At 35.9% G+C, this 19,197-nt stretch overlaps 2 protein-coding genes across 2 annotated transcripts; one reads left to right on the top strand and one right to left on the bottom strand.

Moving 5' to 3' along the window:
* The first annotated feature begins 28 nt into the window (after positions 1-28).
* On the top strand, positions 29-1,932 carry LOC137391112 (ubiquitin-conjugating enzyme E2 C-like). Its single transcript, XM_068077476.1, has 4 exons — positions 29-215; positions 669-783; positions 1,136-1,340; positions 1,453-1,932. The coding sequence occupies exons 1-4, from the start codon at positions 160-162 to the stop codon at positions 1,569-1,571; spliced, it is 495 nt and encodes a 164-aa protein (XP_067933577.1). The 5' UTR covers positions 29-159; the 3' UTR covers positions 1,572-1,932.
* A 178-nt stretch (positions 1,933-2,110) lies between these two features.
* LOC137390943 (inner centromere protein A-like) lies at positions 2,111-18,114 on the bottom strand. Its single transcript, XM_068077256.1, has 14 exons — positions 17,763-18,114; positions 17,379-17,506; positions 17,148-17,294; positions 16,848-16,934; positions 11,293-11,454; positions 9,608-10,286; positions 8,888-9,015; positions 8,173-8,379; positions 4,091-4,318; positions 3,437-3,625; positions 3,066-3,290; positions 2,867-2,902; positions 2,617-2,769; positions 2,111-2,275 (listed from the first exon to the last, which is right to left on the bottom strand). The coding sequence occupies exons 1-14, from the start codon at positions 18,112-18,114 to the stop codon at positions 2,123-2,125; spliced, it is 2,874 nt and encodes a 957-aa protein (XP_067933357.1). The 3' UTR covers positions 2,111-2,122.
* Between the last annotated feature and the right edge of the window lie 1,083 nt (positions 18,115-19,197).

Raw genomic sequence — 19,197 nt, 5'->3', positions numbered from 1 at the left:
TTAACAGACCAATCCTAAAAAGGAATTCTTCAAGTAGGCCTATTATATCTGTACCTATGTAACGATTCGCTAATTATTTAACGTCCATAAAATTTGAACTGTTCACACATTCATCCTAGCTTGATTTAAAAACTTAAAGTTCAATAGTAAGGATAAAAAATGGAGTCGTCATCATCTAATAGCACCCAGTCAAAAACTCACTCCGTCAGTAAAAGGTGAGAATAAACAAACATTCGAATGAACGATTGCCAAATGAAACTACCGTCCGCAATAAGTTGGCCTACAATTAGAAACTTAATTTCCTTATTATAAGTCGTACGTAATGGCTGTAATATAATGCGTTTTAAAGCCTGATACAGTGATTTAATGGTAAACCGTAAACGTGAAAAAAGTAAGCGTGGGGGTCATTCAAATCAACCATATTTTACCTTACTATTATTTACTATAATTTTAATACCCTACCTTTAATGGTTTTCTGCTCATTAGTCTAGAGAATCTACTTACACTCGGATTTACCCCGTTTTTTTAATTTGCTCGTGTTTTGTATTGTAAGCTACTTGTAATAAATTTGCAAATATTAGATGTAGGTTTATGAACTTTTATTTCCAATGTTTTGTTTGCTCTTTTAAGAACATACATAATTCTATCACATCTTATATACTTGCTAGACTACAGCAAGAATTGATGTCGTTGATGATGTGTGGTAGCAAAAGCCTTTCTGCCTTTCCGGATGGTGATAATTTATTCAAGTGGATTGGAACAATTGAAGGCCCTGAGAATACAGTTAAGTTATTGGACTACTTTGAATATACAGTTGTTTTCTAAGCATTGAAATTTTCTGTTGTACGACATTATTATTATTTGTGCATATAATAAAGTTTTACCTAAATGAATGTTAACATCGCCAGATGGAATATTCTTACTGGCATAGCCTAACATTTTATCATTTGTCTCAGCTCTATACACGTCTGTTTAGCTCTATCTACATTCAGTCAAAGCAAGATGTTGTTAACTTCATAAAATAACATAGATGCAGCCCTCTGATCTGGATGCGCATCTAATATGACCTGTCAAATTTCATTCATCATGACTACACGATTTGCAATCATAGATGGCGAAGCCATTTATGTTTCAGGTATATGCTGGTCTTACATATAAACTATCCCTTGAATTCCCGAGCAACTACCCATATGCTGCCCCAACTGTCAAGTTTATAACAGACTGCTATCACCCCAATGTAGACAAGTTTGGCAATATTTGCTTGGATATTTTGAAAGAGAAATGGTCATCAGCCTATGATGTAAAGTCTTTGCTAATGTCGATACAAAGCCTTCTGGGAGGTTGGTTTAGTTGTTCATTTTTGTTACAAGCGTAAAGCTGGTTTAACGTACTCTGGAGTCGATTATTGTAGAAGGCAGTTTGTCCAAAGGTGTTTATTGTGTCTTGTTGCAGAACCAAATAATGAAAGTCCACTGAATACACACGCTGCAGAACTTTGGAGTAAGCCACAGGCTTATAGGAAACATCTACATGAAAAGTATTCAAGCTTCAAGACTGCAAGCAATTCATAGTACTGAGTAATAGTAAATAAGAGGTCTGTGGTTTATGTCACAGTCACTGCTCTGGCAGTACCCAAAGTAGAAGAATATTGCATGTTAAACTTTCACAATCTGCTTTATTTGATACTATATCTCATTTTAGATCTATATTATATTTTCTTGGTTTATAGCAGTAGTTGCAGTTTATTGTAACATATTCACTATTCACTTCCATGTCATCACTGTTACAGAAGGATTCATTTAAAATTGCAGTACTCAATGGTTTCGAATCATCCATCATTCACCAAGCACTCAATAGCAATCAAATGAATATAAATATATTCATACTGCATATATAGGAATATAAACAAAAAATAGAATACTTGTCAACAATAGATCAAAAATAATATATTAATAAGTACAAAATATTTGTAGATGTAGACCTGCTACACTAGCAAGTGAAAAGTGATACATAAGATTATGTGAGTGTTATGTGGTTATAAGTACGTATACTCTGAGGATATTACATACTGGTGCAGAGTTAGTTAAAGACATTCCTTCATCATCTGGTGTCTACTCAAGTCTTAGCTTTTTCTCTTCAATAGTCGTTTCTGTTCAACTTCTTTTCTAGCGTTTTGTCGCTGACGCTGCCTCACATCCTGAATAACTTTGTTAGTTTTATCACCTTGCCTGATGATGAGCTGAGCAAGTTCTTCATTGGACTGTTTCATATCCTGCTAGATGAGCAAAGAAGGCTAACATAAACCATAACACTTCGCTATGTAATATCCACAAAATGAAGCGTTGGCTACCATGTCTATTCCTTCATGACAGAAATTTACCCCTATATATGGATATTAAAATAGCCCATGAGCTTTTTTACACATTTAGCAACAATGAGTAAGTCATGCCATTGTTATTTTGTCACCTTACTAGGTTACAGCGTAGTTAGTACTGCATGTTTATAGACATCAGCATCTGTGACTGTAATTTTATGGTACCAGCCTATAGATTTGCTGTAAAATATTTATGGTAGGTATGATGTTAGGTATGGACTGGAGCTACAGCTAGAGCGTACCTTGTGGCTGCCTGTTGCTGTCGTTACGCTTGCGGTGCTGCTCATCTTTGAAAGGTGCTCATCAATAAGTTGTCTAAACTGCTGCTGGTTTAAGTTACCAGATGCCAGCTGACTCTTTAGATCTTTATAGAACTTGTCTTTCAAATCAAACAGCTGTATAAGCAAACAATCTCATATCATAAAGTGCTCCAATTACATAGCCATATAAAACATGCTGATATTTATAACTTGCATGTAGCTATCTACTTACCTCCTCATCACCGCTGCCACCTTTCTCAGCATCAACCTACAACACATGAGAAATACTGCAGCACATTTACATAATATTGATAAAATGAAGACGCTCTAGAACAACTTGCTTAGCCTAAAAAATAAGAATTTAATAAAAATAACCTATGTAAAACTGGCATAGGGCTAAAACTAGAAGAACAGTAACAAACAGTGCATACCTTGGCCTTTTTCTTCTCTAGCAGTTTTTCTCTCATTCTTTCATTTTGTCGTACTTTTTCAATGTTTCTCTGTCTGAGGATTTCATCTTGCCGTTGACGAGCGTCTTTCAACAAATTTTTTAAATCGTTTTCGCTGACTTTACCTCGGTGTTTCAGGAGCTTATTGGTGAGCCTTTCTTCAATCTTATCTAACTTCTGATTGGTCTCCTCATCTGAGATCCATTCCTAATGTTACCATTACAATTATATTCAATTTCAGCCAACCTACTGTAGCTTTTTCAAGTGTCCAATTATAAAATGTTAAAACTTATCACTAATTATTGGCTGGTTAACCCGCGAAGGCTTAAGATAAGCTAGAGTGAAATTCTCACCTCTTCCTGATTCCTTCTAGCTTTCTTCTCATCCAAAAGATTCAAGGCTACAAGCCTCTTCAGTTCCCTTTCCTTTCTCAGTTTCTCTATGTTCTGCCTGTTGCTGGACAGCAGCCTACGAAGCTCATCGTCAGTTAATTCTTTGCTGGTCAATTGGTTCAGGAGTTGTCTATCCTTTTTCCTTATTTTCTAAAAAAATTTAACAGTGTATACTATGAGTAACTAATGCACCTAAGAAGAATGTTCCAGAGTGTTTGCGCCTTAGAGAACTAATTCTACAACTTAAACGAATAATACATGATTATAGCTTAAACATATGAGAGATTGCGAAAATGACAACTTGGCTGCAAATCAACAGTATGACTGAAGGATAAAGCTCACAAAATCACAGTCACTGTGAATGCCACTGTCATTGTGTGTGTCACTGTCATTGTGAGTGTCACTGTGAGTGTCAGTGTGAGTGTCACTGTGACTGTCACTGTGAGTGTCACTGTGACTGTCACTGTGAGTGTCATTGTCACCGTTAGTGCTTCATGCACCTTTTATATTTTCACCGAGGTCATGATAGTAGCAATTTCCATGAATGTCTTCATTCAAACACACATTTACCAAAAACTAAGAACAGGTCACTATTGAGTTTAGGAGATCATTTACCTTCTTTTCCTGGTCATCAACAAGAAACTCATCAACTAAGGTCTCTGCATCCATTCCATACTTGACGGCATCTGTCTGCACAGATATGCTGTTGCCTCGAGTCAGTGACGTCTGCATACTGCTAGAGACACTCGTTGAAGCACTAGTCATAGGGCTGCTAGAACTGGTTGACCTGTTAGGATTGTCTTCATTCTCACTGTCAGAGTCTGAATCATGAGTCACTCTGGTCTAAAGAAAGAATCCATTATTCAGTTTCTTACATAACATAATACTTCATATTCATTTATTAGATTAGCTGTCAGAACTCATACACCTACCGATATCACGCACCATTCTATTACACTAACTTTAAATTTTCAAAGTAAAATATACTATTAATAATACTATATTAATAGCAATACACAAACAAAATTAAAAGGCCCTAAAAATTTCTATAAAACCTATGAGTTAAATAAACAAAAAACTGCATAAAAACAGCAGTAAGAATTTCTATTTAATAAACATCAGATTTGTTCTTTTCCATTGAAACTGTATGATTACTTGACCTGACATTCAGATAGCATTACGATTGCTCATATAGGCTTACTAGTGCTGTCCATCTTACTATACAGTAGCAACAAACCATTGCTGACAGAACAAGATTGGAAAGGTGCAAGTATATTAGACATCGTCATATTTAGAAAGGAACAGGAGCATTGATTTTGGGATGATTTATTTGCATGTGAATGATCAACATTAATGTACCTGAGCAAGCATCAATAGAAAATCAAAATATTTATTTGAAAAGACAGCTTTTTTTGAAAAGTAACACAATTTATGGAATACTAGCCTTGTGAGAGTGATTGGCGACATGGCGAAGGTGTTGATATTCTCAGCTCAACACGCTGAAGTAACCGATTATTAATTATGCTCGATCAGTAAAAATATTGAAGAACATTTTTGCAAACTCCATATAATTAAAGTGATATTTAAGATACCTATCATCTGAATTATTCTTTTTCCATAATATCGGCAGATAGTTGATTCACACTTATTTTTACCTTTAACTCATATGTTTGCTTGTCAAAATACACAACCATGTAAAAATACTGCGTAAATTGATACAAAAGGGCATTATTGAGTTCAGTGGCTGCTTGCAAACTCAGTGGAAACTTGCATTGAGAGTTCTATAAACTTAACATGTATCTAAGGAGTAATGTAACTCTACTCAACTATTACATACTATAAACTTAACATGTATCTAAGGAGTAATGTAACTCTACTCAGCTATTACATACTATAAACTTAACATGTATCTAAGGAGTAATGTAACTCTACTCAACTATTATATACTATAAACTTAACATGTATCTAAGGAGTAATGTAACTCTACTCAACTATTACATACTATAAACTTAACATGTATCTAAGGAGTAATGTAACTCTACTCAACTATTACATACTATAAACTTAACATGTATCTAAGGAGTAATGTATCTCTACTCAACTATTACATACTATAAACTTAACATGTATCTAAGGAGTAATGTAACTCTACTCAACTATTACATACAACTATACATACAGCTTCTACTGCAACAGTAACTTAACATGTATCTAAGGAGTAATGCATCTTCCAATTTACATTGTGATGCAGATATACTATTGACTGATATATTCCTCGAAGTAAACAGCGTTAGTGTTTAATACAAGGCGGTGAAAATATTAATTCGTTCACTTGACTTCATATTATTACTCTGGCTGCAATGTTTATTTCAAGTTAAGCAAGAAAATATGCAATATGCTTTGTGAGACAATCTATATACGTACATGTATACAATATATATATATATATATATATATCAGTGTTTGTTTGTTGTTTGTCTGTCATCCGTGTGTCTAGTTATAGCAATTTAAATCTACCAATAAAAAGCTGCTTTGCACTGGATTTGAACTCAGAATTTTTGGGTCTGCAGGCATTCTACCCACTATGCTAAGCTGTTATCGATAGTAATTATCTTATCTACCTTATCGCAATTGCAGGTTACAAGCTACGTATGTACTTTTTATTCTTAATATTACCTTTGCACTTGCTTTTATTTTGAAAGTTTTTTAAAAGCCTTATAGGGTAAGCATCACCAATTCTTTTTAATTTGTCATTTTCAAATGTACTGTTTCAATTTCAAATGTGTCATTACACACCTTCAATTTCTGGTTCGTCCTGAGGGCAATCGCTAAAAACTGTAAACAATAAAAACCGATTTCTCATTTTTATGTTTATACCAGTATGGAGAGGTACCAGTATTGCTGTATCCAAAATGTTGATGGATAGCTTCTACTGCAACAGTAACCTTTTTAGATTCTCACTTCTATTTACTCATTGTTATTATTAATGCAACACATTCATGATTTTTCTTTGTTTTCTCAGTTTGTATTACATGTAATTGTATCGATATCAAATAATTTTTCATGGCAGTAGAATAGACTATCTAGCCATTACTCGCTAATTATTTTACATTTAAACACTTTTAAAGTTGTTTTATTTTTTCTAAATTTATTTGAACTGTGCAAAACACTTTTCTTATTATATAAAGTTTAATAGTTAGAATGGTAAATGTTGTATATGTTAAATAAAAATAAACTCTCTGAAAAAATCTTTTATTACACGGGCAATGCCGGATATTCAACAAGTTTAGACATAATTGGTGATAAAGTGTTCACTTTAGTGTAGACAAATACTGCAGTATTTCTTCCGACGCAAATGTGATAACAATGTCACTTGTTTAAATATGAGAAACAAACCCCAGAATATGAGAAATAAACCCCAGAATATGAGAAACAAACCCCAGAATATGAGAAACAAACCCCAGAATATGAGCAACAAACCCCAGAATATGAGCAACAAACCCCAGAATATGAGAAACAAACCCCAGAATATGAGAAACAAACCCCAGAATATGAGAAACAAACCCCAGAATATGAGAAAAAAAACCCAGAATATGAGCAACAAACCCCAGAATATGAGCAACAAACCCCAGAATATGAGCAACAAACCCCAGAATATGAGCAACAAACCCCAGAATATGAGAAACAAACCCCAGAATATGAGAAACAAACCCCAGAATATGAGAAACAAACCCCAGAATATGAGAAACAAACCCCAGAATATGAGAAACAAACCCCAGAATATGAGCAACAAACCCCAGAATATGAGCAACAAACCCCAGAATATGAGAAACAAACCCCAGAATGCATCACACATATATGTATATATTTTGTGGTTGATAAAAATGTTTAGAAAACCTTTTCTATTCAACTATTCAAGTATTTCCAAAAAAGATTTGTCCCAAGTTTATTAGCACATTCAAATTGATTAAGTACTTTGGTGTGGAAAGTCAATCAATTGCAATATAAGCTCTGTTTGTCAAAATTGTCATATGTTGGAACGAATGTTCTTATAAAAGTACGAAGTATTTTATTTAATTGGTTCAAGAGGCCACAATAATAAATATTTTAAATTAGCCACCTACAGCATTAGAAGAAATGCAGGATAAAAAACTAACAAAAATTAATGTAAAAAGCTAAATACCTAGTATGCGAAAAAATAAACCGATAATGTGATAAATAGAACAATTATGTTTTACTTGTTACTTTTTCTTAGAAATAGAAAAAGGGAAGTGTAGGCTCTGCAATGTGTGGGTTCGACAGTAGAGTGAGAGATAGAAATGTGTGGTGCAACTTAATCTAACTTAAACTGAATGTAACTGATATTAGCTTACTTAATATATTCTGCTTTTCTTATGTTTTATTTCTATCAGTTGTTTGCTTTTGCTTCTAAAACTGCAATAAGTAAAAAAAATTTGGACATGGTATGTTGAAAATAATTTCATATGCGCTCAAATTTGACTTTATATGTCAAAAAATCATATGTAGAGGTGATCGTAGTCGACATTTGACTGCCTTACCGTTTCAGCAATATGGGACTTATTCAGATTTTGACTAATTGTACTGTGTCGTGTTTAGATAACTCCAAACTTTAACAAGTGAAACAATCATTTAACAACTTAAAACAAGGCTTGTAATGGTAAATATTATTTACTTACTACACCAGCATGAAGTATTTTCTCCTTGACCTTTTTCCACATATCTCGGCCAGTCGGAGTTGTACCGGAATAATCTCCTTTTTCTGCAATATCCTTCTGCTTGTCTTGCCACATGGAGATCAGCTCATGAAAAGTTTGAGGGTTGATTTCATCTTGGTTCTCCCATATAGCCTTAGATACTTCCTGTTTCAGCTTTGCGCTCGCCATCTACAGCAAACAGTGACGCCTACTTGTAATGTGGACAATTGTGACCTCTGAATGCTTTTCAGTTAGAATATTTAAAGTGATGAACAAGGGAGCAGCTGTGGCTCAGTACTTAGAGTGCCAACTTGTGATCAGTAAAGCAGTGATTTGAGCCACCTAAAAATCTGTTGTCTTAAATAGGGCATCCAACCACAATTGCTCCTATGCTAAATTAGACCTAAATTTAGACCCTCTTGAAAAAGGCCTCCAGAACTTTTTAAACTTTTTCCCCAGGGTAGCAGACTATAAACAATCCGTGAGTTTTTATTTAAACCAATGACCATTAGATAGTCTAGAACATTCCTTTCAGTGTCAACAGAACAATCGTTATGTATTATTAAACTTTTTAACAAAACTATTCAAATCTCTCACTGAGAAAACAAAGAGAGTTATTTTAGAAAATGTGCAGCTGCAAGCATACACTGTATATATACTAAAGAACCTTGTTTCAATTTAATGCTGTTGTCCTTACCAATGTCTTATTACCATTGTCAAAATCATGATCACTTTCTGTGTCACTAGACCTCTGAAACGGTGATCCAGCTCTGTCTGATAAAGTGACACTTGTAGTATCACTAGAAACCTCTGTGTTTCCTCCACCTAACGTATGAAACAAAAATATGTTGAACAGCTGCGCCTAAAGAATGAAATACATCACCATATGAACTGTTAATGCTGTTAAAACAGTTCAATGTTTAACAGATTGCAAACTGTTTCGATTATTTTCAACTGTTGATATGAAATAAAAAGTACTACACTGTCAACCAAAAGTCAGACAGTACACATGACGTTAGTATTGACTTTCTTGACAATAGCAGCTACATGTATCTCTAATTTGCTAATATTCAGAGATGATAACGTCCAAAGGAGTAGATGGCGACCAATGAGGAAAACAGCTATACTAACATGTTAATCAAGCTGTACCAGTTCTAACGTAGTTATCCACTCTTGCCTTTCTATCAACCGAACCCAAGTCGAGCGAGTAAGAGACTGAGTACAATCTACTCAGTCTCTGTTACCCAATGCATGACTCAGCACAAATGTGTTAACCACTTGATTAAGCAAACATACTGCTTGACAAGCGACACAAAGCTTTTTGTAAGCTAGCTATTGCCATGCTGGAAGCTGGCCAACTTATAATTTTGAATTTAATATGTGGATAAGTGCCAGAATTAAATCAATCTTTACTTGCCTAATCTGCGTCGGTAGTGCCCCACCAGGTCTTCGTCCTCCTCTTCTAATTCGTCATTGTCATCTATCTTCAACTCTGACACAGCCTCAGCTGACTCAGAGTGACTGCTGTAGTACGGCTCCTCAGGGGCTAACGCAAATTGTGATATTCTGCTCGCCACTGTTCCAGAAATTACACCTGTTCTATTTAGGTCAGTCTGCTGCAGAGTCAGCTCAGGAGAGTCGCTGAGCCGGTTTTCTGCATTGGCAGCAGCAGAAGAGGGCAGTGTAGTTGGGATCAGTTGATTTGTATGAGGTGGAGCCACATCCTCCTGCCCTCCAGCCTCATCTTCAGATGGAATTCTGCTCCATATAGATGCTGTGTTAATATCGCCGGCCTGTCCTAGGTTATGTCTGATATCGGGAACATCTCTAACGGTATCGTAACTAGTTAATGTGATGCTGGCGTCAGTTGGTTTGGATGTAGATGCAGAATTTACAACATGGCCATGTTGGTCAACCACTTGAGTACGCCCCCTAGTCGCTCCAATCGTTCTCAACTTGCTTTGGGAGATTGGAGGGAGACGATTTACTATAGGATGTGCGGCAACTGATGTAACTGGTTGCGAATCCTCAGTGCTTGCTTGTGTTTTTCTAACCTTGCTGAACGCAGATGGATTTTCTTGAATTGATGAAAATTTCTACAGTATATAGTATAAACGATATTACACACAGCGCTTACAGGTGTACTAGTCACCAGTACTGTACTATAATATATTATATGAACTGTGATACACACAGCACCTACAGGTGTACTAGTCACCAGTACTGTACTATAATATATTATATGAACTGTGATACACACAGCACCTACAGGTGTACTAGTCACCAGTACTGTACTATAATATATTATATGAACTGTGATACACACAGCACCTACAGGTGTACTAGTCACCAGTACTGTACTATAATATATTATATGAACTGTGATACACACAGCACCTACAGGTGTACTAGTCACCAGTACTGTACTATAATATATTATATGAACTGTGATACACACAGCACCTACAGGTGTACTAGTCACCAGTACTGTACTATAATATATTATATGAACTGTGATACACACAGCACCTACAGGTGTACTAGTCACCAGTACTGTACTATAATATATTATATGAACTGTGATACACACAGCACTTACAGGTGTACTAGTCACCAGTACTGTACTATAATATATTATATGAACTGTGATACACACAGCACCTACAGGTGTACTAGTCACCAGTACTGTACTATAATATATTATATGAACTGTGATACACACAGCACCTACAGGTGTACTAGTCACATATTACATGACAAGCAGCATTCCAATACATACAAAGGCTAAAATTAGATATCAGTCTATCAGATCAGATATCAATATTCCAATTTTACCGAAATGTTTTAGGCCTATTAGTCTCTTGTTTCACTTTTTACCACACTAAACTGTGCTAACAGTCTAAAGTGCTAAAGGGCGCTCTAACAGGTGAAATAACTGTACCATGTTTTAAGGTAAATCTACACAATACCCTGATTTCAACCAGATAAAGAAACAAAAAGGTTTAGTACAGACTAAATTAAACAATATATTCTTTACAAAATTCTGTAAAATAACCATGGTTAAAACTTGGCACGCAGACATGTGCCTGCAAACTTATTAACCTGGTTGTAAGCGGCTATCTGTTCTCTTGTTTGTCGTGTTCTCATGTAACTCCTCAGCGTTATATGCTCCTCTAATATGCTGTCCAACTTTTGTTCTGTCATATTGCTGCCGCGCCCTTCGAGCAACTGATCAGCGCACCGCTTATCGCTGTCCTTCAGCTCCTGGAAATGACACGTTGAGCTTGATAACAGATAAAAGGAAGCGCAAAAAGCGGCGGTAACTGAAACAGTGGGGAGGAAGATGGTACACGGAGTTACCACTGTAGGTTTGGTAAGTATTAGAAACATCTATCACTGTGAGTATGACAGGCAATAATGACTATGGTCAAGATACTGTAGGTGGTACAGAAAACAACTTCTGATGCTGCATAATAATCTACTATTAAGGTTTCCAGAGCTAGTTTTTCAGAAGATGGTTAACCTGACTAACAAGCTTTTACTATCACAGACATCTACCTTTAATGGTAATAATTTGCAGAAAGGCACCATTCATAATTATGTATTCCAGTAAAACCCAGTAAAACTGCCAGTCGAAATGCAAACAGCAATTTAGTGCGATGATTGACACGGCAGAGAGTTCCAATATTGTCACACCGCTACATATAGACACAGCTCTAAAGAAACTTTGATTTGATTTAATAGAACATATAGATATATATTATTTTATCGGCAATACTTCTATTTCAAACATAAATGGCTTTTCAATTACGCCCTACAAGAACCATACAGATCAAAAAAGGGCAACAGATCAAATAAATGGATTGATACGTACTGTTTAAAATACCTTTTTCTGTTAACTAAATGGATATTAGGTGGAACATTGTTCAGGGAGCTAGCTATGATATTTTCATTATAATTGTTAGTGGTTTTATACAATTGTTCATATCACGTAAATTGAAATAAGTTGAAAACCTGTAATTGTCAGAAGTTATCCCCCAATGCCACTCATATGTGGAACAGCGAGATTACTTTGAAAATAGCAACAACATAGCAAACTGAAGTTTTAGTATTAAAAGTTGTAAACATTGAATAAAGCCTGTGAATGTCTTCACAGAAACAAAGCAAGCTCCAAAGGCTCAGCATACCAGACATACCTATACCGAACACAGTTACACGTCTCTGTATAGACAACACTGCAATAGGAGAGCACTTGCTTGGAAGGAAGAAGTGACTATGAATTTATCACTTAGTTATTTTGTAGGGGTAATATTAGCTGGTTTCACAAGAGCTATGCCAGATATTTGTGTAAAGGAAGCACGAGGAAAGGCAGCACAGGACTTGGCAACACTTATTTCGGCAGCAGTGATTCACAACTCTCCGTGTTACATACTCATAACACATAGGAGTCCGTTGAGCCACCAGCAGATTGAACATAGCTGGGACAGATGCGGTAAAAGGAAGACAGCAGCTCTGCATCATCACAGCACCAACGGCACAGTACAAGGAGAGGATCAGGAGATCGCTTACCTCTTCCAACAATTATCTTTTCAATGCTTCAATTCGTTACCTCAAATTGCTGCAGATAAACCTTTCCAAAGGCAAAGAACCAAAAGACAACTAGCGATATATCCTGGTAAAAAATCTACTCACTTGCATGAGACTTGAATCTATGTCACATTACATAAAAGCAATGGGCAGGCTACTCCAACAAATTATAAATCTGACATTTCCTCAAAATTCTTATAACTCAGTAAAGTTAGGTGATGAAAGACTGTTTGTCGTACTGAAACAAATTTATTTAGCAATTTTTTTTGCTATTGTAATCCATGTGAAAAATGTTTATTCAGTAGAAATTATACTATGCATTGATTAGTTACAATAAGAGTAGACAACTCTAGTGCATATACGTACATGTATATTGTAAAAAAATCATAATTATGACATCCAATTTTTGTTTCAACATTAGTACTTTTCCCCTTTAAATAAATTTCAATATATAATACAGTAGAAGACAAGCTTTAAAAGTGATTAACTTGGTTTAAGCTGAAACTCTTTTTATTAAGTTAATTTTCCCGAACAATCCAAAGCTCTGCGAAGAAGCCATGTCGCCAATTATGGTGTATGAAAATGCACGAATAACTAGCACTAATACCTAAATGCTTGCAAATCTACACTTCCTAACTTTTTCTAATGCACGTGCCCATAATCTTTGGTGTGTAAAAAACTCTATTCCAGATTTGCTAGATTACTGATATTATTCACTATACCTCAGTTTTTGTAAACTTTTGTAACAAGGTTTTATTTATCTAGAAAGCCGACACTTAGTGTAATTTTCTTTAGTTTGATGCCCTCTTTTAAACAAATGTAAAAAACATTTCAAACGAATTTTTGATTAATGACTTTTGACTAAAGGGTAAACTTCACCGTCACTTCTCTTCTGCTAAAATTTCATGATAACAGTTTATATGTTATCATGTTAACATGATAACAGATTATATGTTATAGTTAAATGTAGTCTTGTACTCTCTTCTGAACTGCTGTTAGCGCTACAACTGTGTCTTAATGCACTAACAATTAAACTATTTTAATGCTTATCCCTTTTGAGAATGAAAACATGATGCTGTCATAATCGAGCAGCGCTGACTTACATCTTAGTACATTAATACTTGGTGATCACCATTTATCAAGGTCACAAGAGTGTCTTGGGTCAAAACTATTTCTATGCAAATGTTTTATCAAGTAGGAGCGCTAATAATACCATGAGAAATCATCTCTCTCTTGCTAGATGTGGATAGGTTAGTATACAACATTCTTACACCTTATGTACTTGTAGCACACAGGATCAAACAGGACTTGGCTCAATTTTTTATTACCAATACTAAAATACACAAATACTAAAATGAACTCTGTGGAATATGATTTAATTGACAGAGTCTTCTCTGACCCTTATTATATGAATTCAGCAGAGAATTTTCAGAGAAAAAGTGATTTAAAAAAAATTATGTTTGGACTTCCCAGGTACAAATTACTGTGGAAAAGGGTCTCAGGAAGGAGAGTTTCAACAGCTAGGGGAGGATCCTGCAGACATCTGCTGCAGAGAACATGATAGCTGTAATCTATACATCTATGCTAAGGAAACAATATATGGCTACACAAACAACAATAACATTATAGTAGAGTCGCACTGTCATTGTGACCAACAGTAAGCACGCCTTTAGCCATCATCTAGTCAATGTAGATAACTTGATGGACTAGTGCAGCTTACGCGTAGTTTGCTGCCAGCCCGTTTTATTGTAGCCAAACATGTGACTGGTTGGCAGAAAACTTACATGCGTTTGCCTTACACAAAATTAATTCAGTGTAGTTAATATGCTTGTTTATCGCACTACTACCTGAATAGTATTTATTACTGCAATAGAAACAATGAAGTCTAAATTTTTTAAGGTTTAAAGATTTAAAATTTACCAAATGATCTTCCATCTTGCAGTAATCATTTTATACAGAAAAGGAAAAATGCGTAAACACTGGCATTATACAACTTGAGCCTATTCGCTGGCATAGCTGACCAAAACTATTGAGTGTTGCCGTAGCTTAGTAGAAACCTTAGCACGTTTCTAGAATATGGTGAGAGTTTTTAACCATAAGGCGACAATTTCTAATTTTGCAGCAGCACAATGTTGCTATGAGTAGTACAAACATGAGAGCGTATGCATCGTAGGGAACGACCGCAGTTGAAACTATCGATCAAACAATTTAGCCATGTGCAGCAACTCAAACTAACATGCCTTGTTATTACAGATTTTACTGGTGCCTAGAGAGGATCAGCAGTTTGTACCGAGAACAAACGAATGCCTTACATATACGTGATCTGTTCTGGGAGACCCTGGGAATCAGCTGCTTTCTCTTTGTTCGAGGTGAAGTGTGCTTAGAAGTAGAAGAAGAGTGCTCTGGTCATATATTTACCCAATGCACCACTCATTGCAGGAAGTCTCAGGAGCAGTATATAGCCAAGCAGCACAAAATTACCAATGGGGATATAACTACATACTAGAAATTCACATTCTCTATTGGAAAGTATAAAGTGAAAAACATTGCAATAGTGACAAAGATTATTCTGCGTAAAAAGCCTTTGCGCTTAGTCCTTGTGCCTAGTCTTAACTCCTAATCTGAGTGTCTTGTCTGAGCTTTGGGTTTAGTCTGAGTGCCTAGTCTTAGCTATGGCGCCTTACAGTGCCTCGCCTTGCATGTTTGCAACTCGAGTTGATCAACTCGAGTTGCACAACTCGAGTTGTGAACGCGCAACACGACTTTTCAAAAGTAAGGTGCAATATATTGGTATTACGGTAGCATAACCGTAGATATGGTTATATTAACAATGGTACATCAAGAGGCACCCGTTAGCTAATAGAAATTAAACTATGTGTGTACTGTAAAACTAGAACTAATAGCGAATTATTGGAATTATACTGTGCCGAGTTTGCAACTCGAGTTGTACAACTCGAGTTGCAGAACTCGAGTTGTACAACTCGAGTTTGTAAATATAACTCGAGTTGTACAACTCGAGTTGCACAACTCGAGTTCATCAAAACCCAAGCCGAGTTCTTTCAACAGCAACTCGAGTTCAACAACTCGGCTTGAGAACATCTCATCATTTTATTTTCTCTAGCTATATTTTCTATATACGGAATTTAATTTGGTGCTTCATTAAACGCCGTTGAAATAATTTCTATGTTCATTTTCGGTGTTCATTCAGTTTCTTGTCAGATTCTAGAGAGATGACCCTTTTTTCAAATGAAAAAGAAGTTGCCCGGCTGGCTGCGAATTTCTTTTTCCCAAACAGGTTTACATACGGCAGTAAAATTTTGGCTCATGATTGGCGTTAGTAATTGAGTTTTAGTAACCAAAACTTACATTAGAAATCAATAGTTATAATTAGAAAGGAACACAAAATTCTAAATAACGTAGCAAAACTGATGTTATCATTCAAAAAGTGCTGTTTAAACGTAAGAGGCGCTCACTTAGAACTCATTAATTAAAGCCATTTTGAATAAAATTTTGGAATTTTGTGTTCCTCTCTAATTATAACTATTGACTTTCAATGTAATGATGTAGGTTTTGATTACTAAAACTCAATTACTAAAGCCAATCATGAGCCCAAATTTTACTGCCGTATGTAAACCTGTTTGGGAAAAAAAATTTTGCTGCTCGGTTCTCATATAGATTGTTTTTAGTTTGCTTTTTACATTCTACAATTGTTTTTGTCTCTTTAAATTTATAGAAATGAATATGCGCAAATCTCGCCAATATATATATAATTTAAATATGTATACATATTTAAATTATTATTATTAAATTTCTGTAAATGAGACACCCCAATTACTCACTTTGCTTTCTTTACGAACCCGTGTTAGTTTTGCGTAACGCAACTCGAGTTCATCAAAAACCCAGGCCGAGTTGTACAACACGGCAACTCGAGTTGTACAACTCGAGTTGTGAACGCGCAAGGCGAGGCACTGTAAGGCGCCATACTTAGCTCTTAATAAGCTTGTTCAGTTGGTGTGCTTAACTTTTTTGGCAAACAAGCTAGCTTTTAGGACAAGAATAACAAGCGATACCTTATGATGTCTTTTAGTAAGTGATTCCAGCTGTTCCAAGATGTAGGTATCCTCTTCTGAGTCTTCAGCAGGCAGGAACTCAATTCCCTTAAACACAATAGATAGAATAATGTTTCAAAACGATTAGATCATGATAAAAATCTAAGAGCAGCGTATGTTCAGTCATTTGTGAGATAAATCAAATTTTTGTCAGCCAAAACTAGAGTACAACCTCTAAAATTTATATAATAATCTAGAATTTAACTCCACCAAGACCTGAAGCAGTATATATGTAATAAAACCATGATAAAAAACACTCACCAGTTCATCACCAGTATCGGAATGGAGAAAATGACTAAGCTCGCAGAGTTCCGTGATCATGTCATACATTTCCAGCATTTCTGCAAGGTTTACTGGATTCGAAGTCTTCAGTCTGGACAAGAGCTCAGTCTGTATTGACTCGTACATCTAAAACATGGCTACTCCTTCAATAACCAATGACAGTGAAGATACAGCAGCAAGTCTATGTCAGCGCAACAAAAAATAACATACGACTCTCTTCTCTTCCATCTCTTGAATAAAGTCATCCCCTTCTCTCAAGTCTTTATCTGTGAGTAGCAGATCACAGGACTGCATAGGCCAGGTCATCTCTTTTAAGTCGTAGTCTTGCTCTCCATACCCTAGCAGAGAAGACAACTATGAGTTTACGAATTAAACATGGTCATCTATCTTACCTGCAGAGAGAGTTCAACTTATTGTTTTCTGTCTAGCACAAGTAGAATAGACTGTAAATGATATGCTAGAAATGTTGCTAACAAAGTCAACTGCTACCAACACACCGTCTGACCAAAAGGCCAACCAGTAGCAACAAAAAGTTCGAGAGCAAAGTTGACATTAAGTCATTCAACAACATACCAATATGCCTATATTGATTACCTTCCTCGGAACTTGTGGAATATCTTTCTCGATGCTGTTGAGATGCTGTTGAGGGTGGAAGGTGAGGTGATGGTGGGGGAGATTGTTCTAATGATGGAGCAGGCATACCAGAGGTATATTGAGGTGTTACCGGTGAATGTGAAAAATGGCTGTTTTGATATGGAGGCTGAAATCCAGGGTATGATAACTGGTTGGCAGGTGTAGTAGCAGGCACTCTTCTAGATGTGTCGGCATAGTTGGAAAAAGAAGGGGGCAACGATTCTCGATAATAAGGCGTTTGCCCAGTTTGCGGGTATGATGTGACAACAATTTGTGATGAGTTGGGTGATTGCTGGCTGGCTCCACTTCCCATCACGCTGAATATGAATACGTAAGTAAAACCGATGATTGATGGTAAACAGCCCAATCGTAAGGGTACTAAAGTTGATAAGCAAGGTCTTTGCCCTATATTACAGAGCCTCCGTACATTATGGTAACAAAACAAGAGCCTAATTCACAAGTGTCCGACGGTCAAATGCCTAATGGGCATCTTTCCAACAGACATCTGCTGGAATGAACAGTAACTAATAGAACTACTGCCCTATGAGGACATTGTCTGGAACAGTAAGACTAACTGAACTATAAAGAAACTCCAGTAGTAAAGTGAACTGCCTGAATATTTACATATACATGACTGATTTTTGTAGTTCAATAATAAAAACTACTGTACCTTCAAGAACACTTTTAAGCACCCATGGAGTTCATTAAAAATCAATGAGATGGATTGGCACTTTGCTATATGGCAGTAGACCTGGTAAGAACTGTATGCTTTTGTTTTCAACCAAAAGGATCTACAACTCTTGCAATCTTTGAGTGAGTAGTTTTGTGATGGTATCTTCGGAGTAGTGCCTGAACTGTTTTACCAACTATATTCAATTAATTGTTTAACTGTTTATTAATAAATAAAAACGCTATCCTTTTGTTTTTATTTCTGTTTTATTATATCTTGTTAATGTCTACCACAAAGAAAAAAATTGGAGCAAAAACAACCAGCAAATGTCCTAATCGAGGATTTGTCCATTGGGTGCTGTTCATCTGAGCAGATGTATGTCGAAAAGATGTATGTTGGGCACTTGCTGGTTGGGCACTAATTCTAGATTCCTGTGTTACAACCGCTCAAAGAACGAACACAAATATAATTAAGCATCATGTTCACTATGGTATGACTACAAACTAAATGAAGTCCCTCTAGCTAGCAAAAATCTCCTTAAAAACCTGCTAGAATCCTGGGCACACATGACTTATTAAAACATCAGAATGCTTACATAAACCACCTGTGACCTTTTGAGCAATATGTTCAAACCAAAGTACCCTAGGTGATACAAGGCATATCTAGAGCTAGTGGTGCGCATCATAATACCAAAGCCACCATTAGTCACTTTAGAAATGCCTGCTA

This window comes from Watersipora subatra, chromosome 3 (assembly GCF_963576615.1).
Source record: "Watersipora subatra chromosome 3, tzWatSuba1.1, whole genome shotgun sequence".
NCBI classification, from domain to species: domain Eukaryota; kingdom Metazoa; phylum Bryozoa; class Gymnolaemata; order Cheilostomatida; family Watersiporidae; genus Watersipora; species Watersipora subatra.
This window is presented reverse-complemented; position numbering and strand designations above follow the sequence as displayed.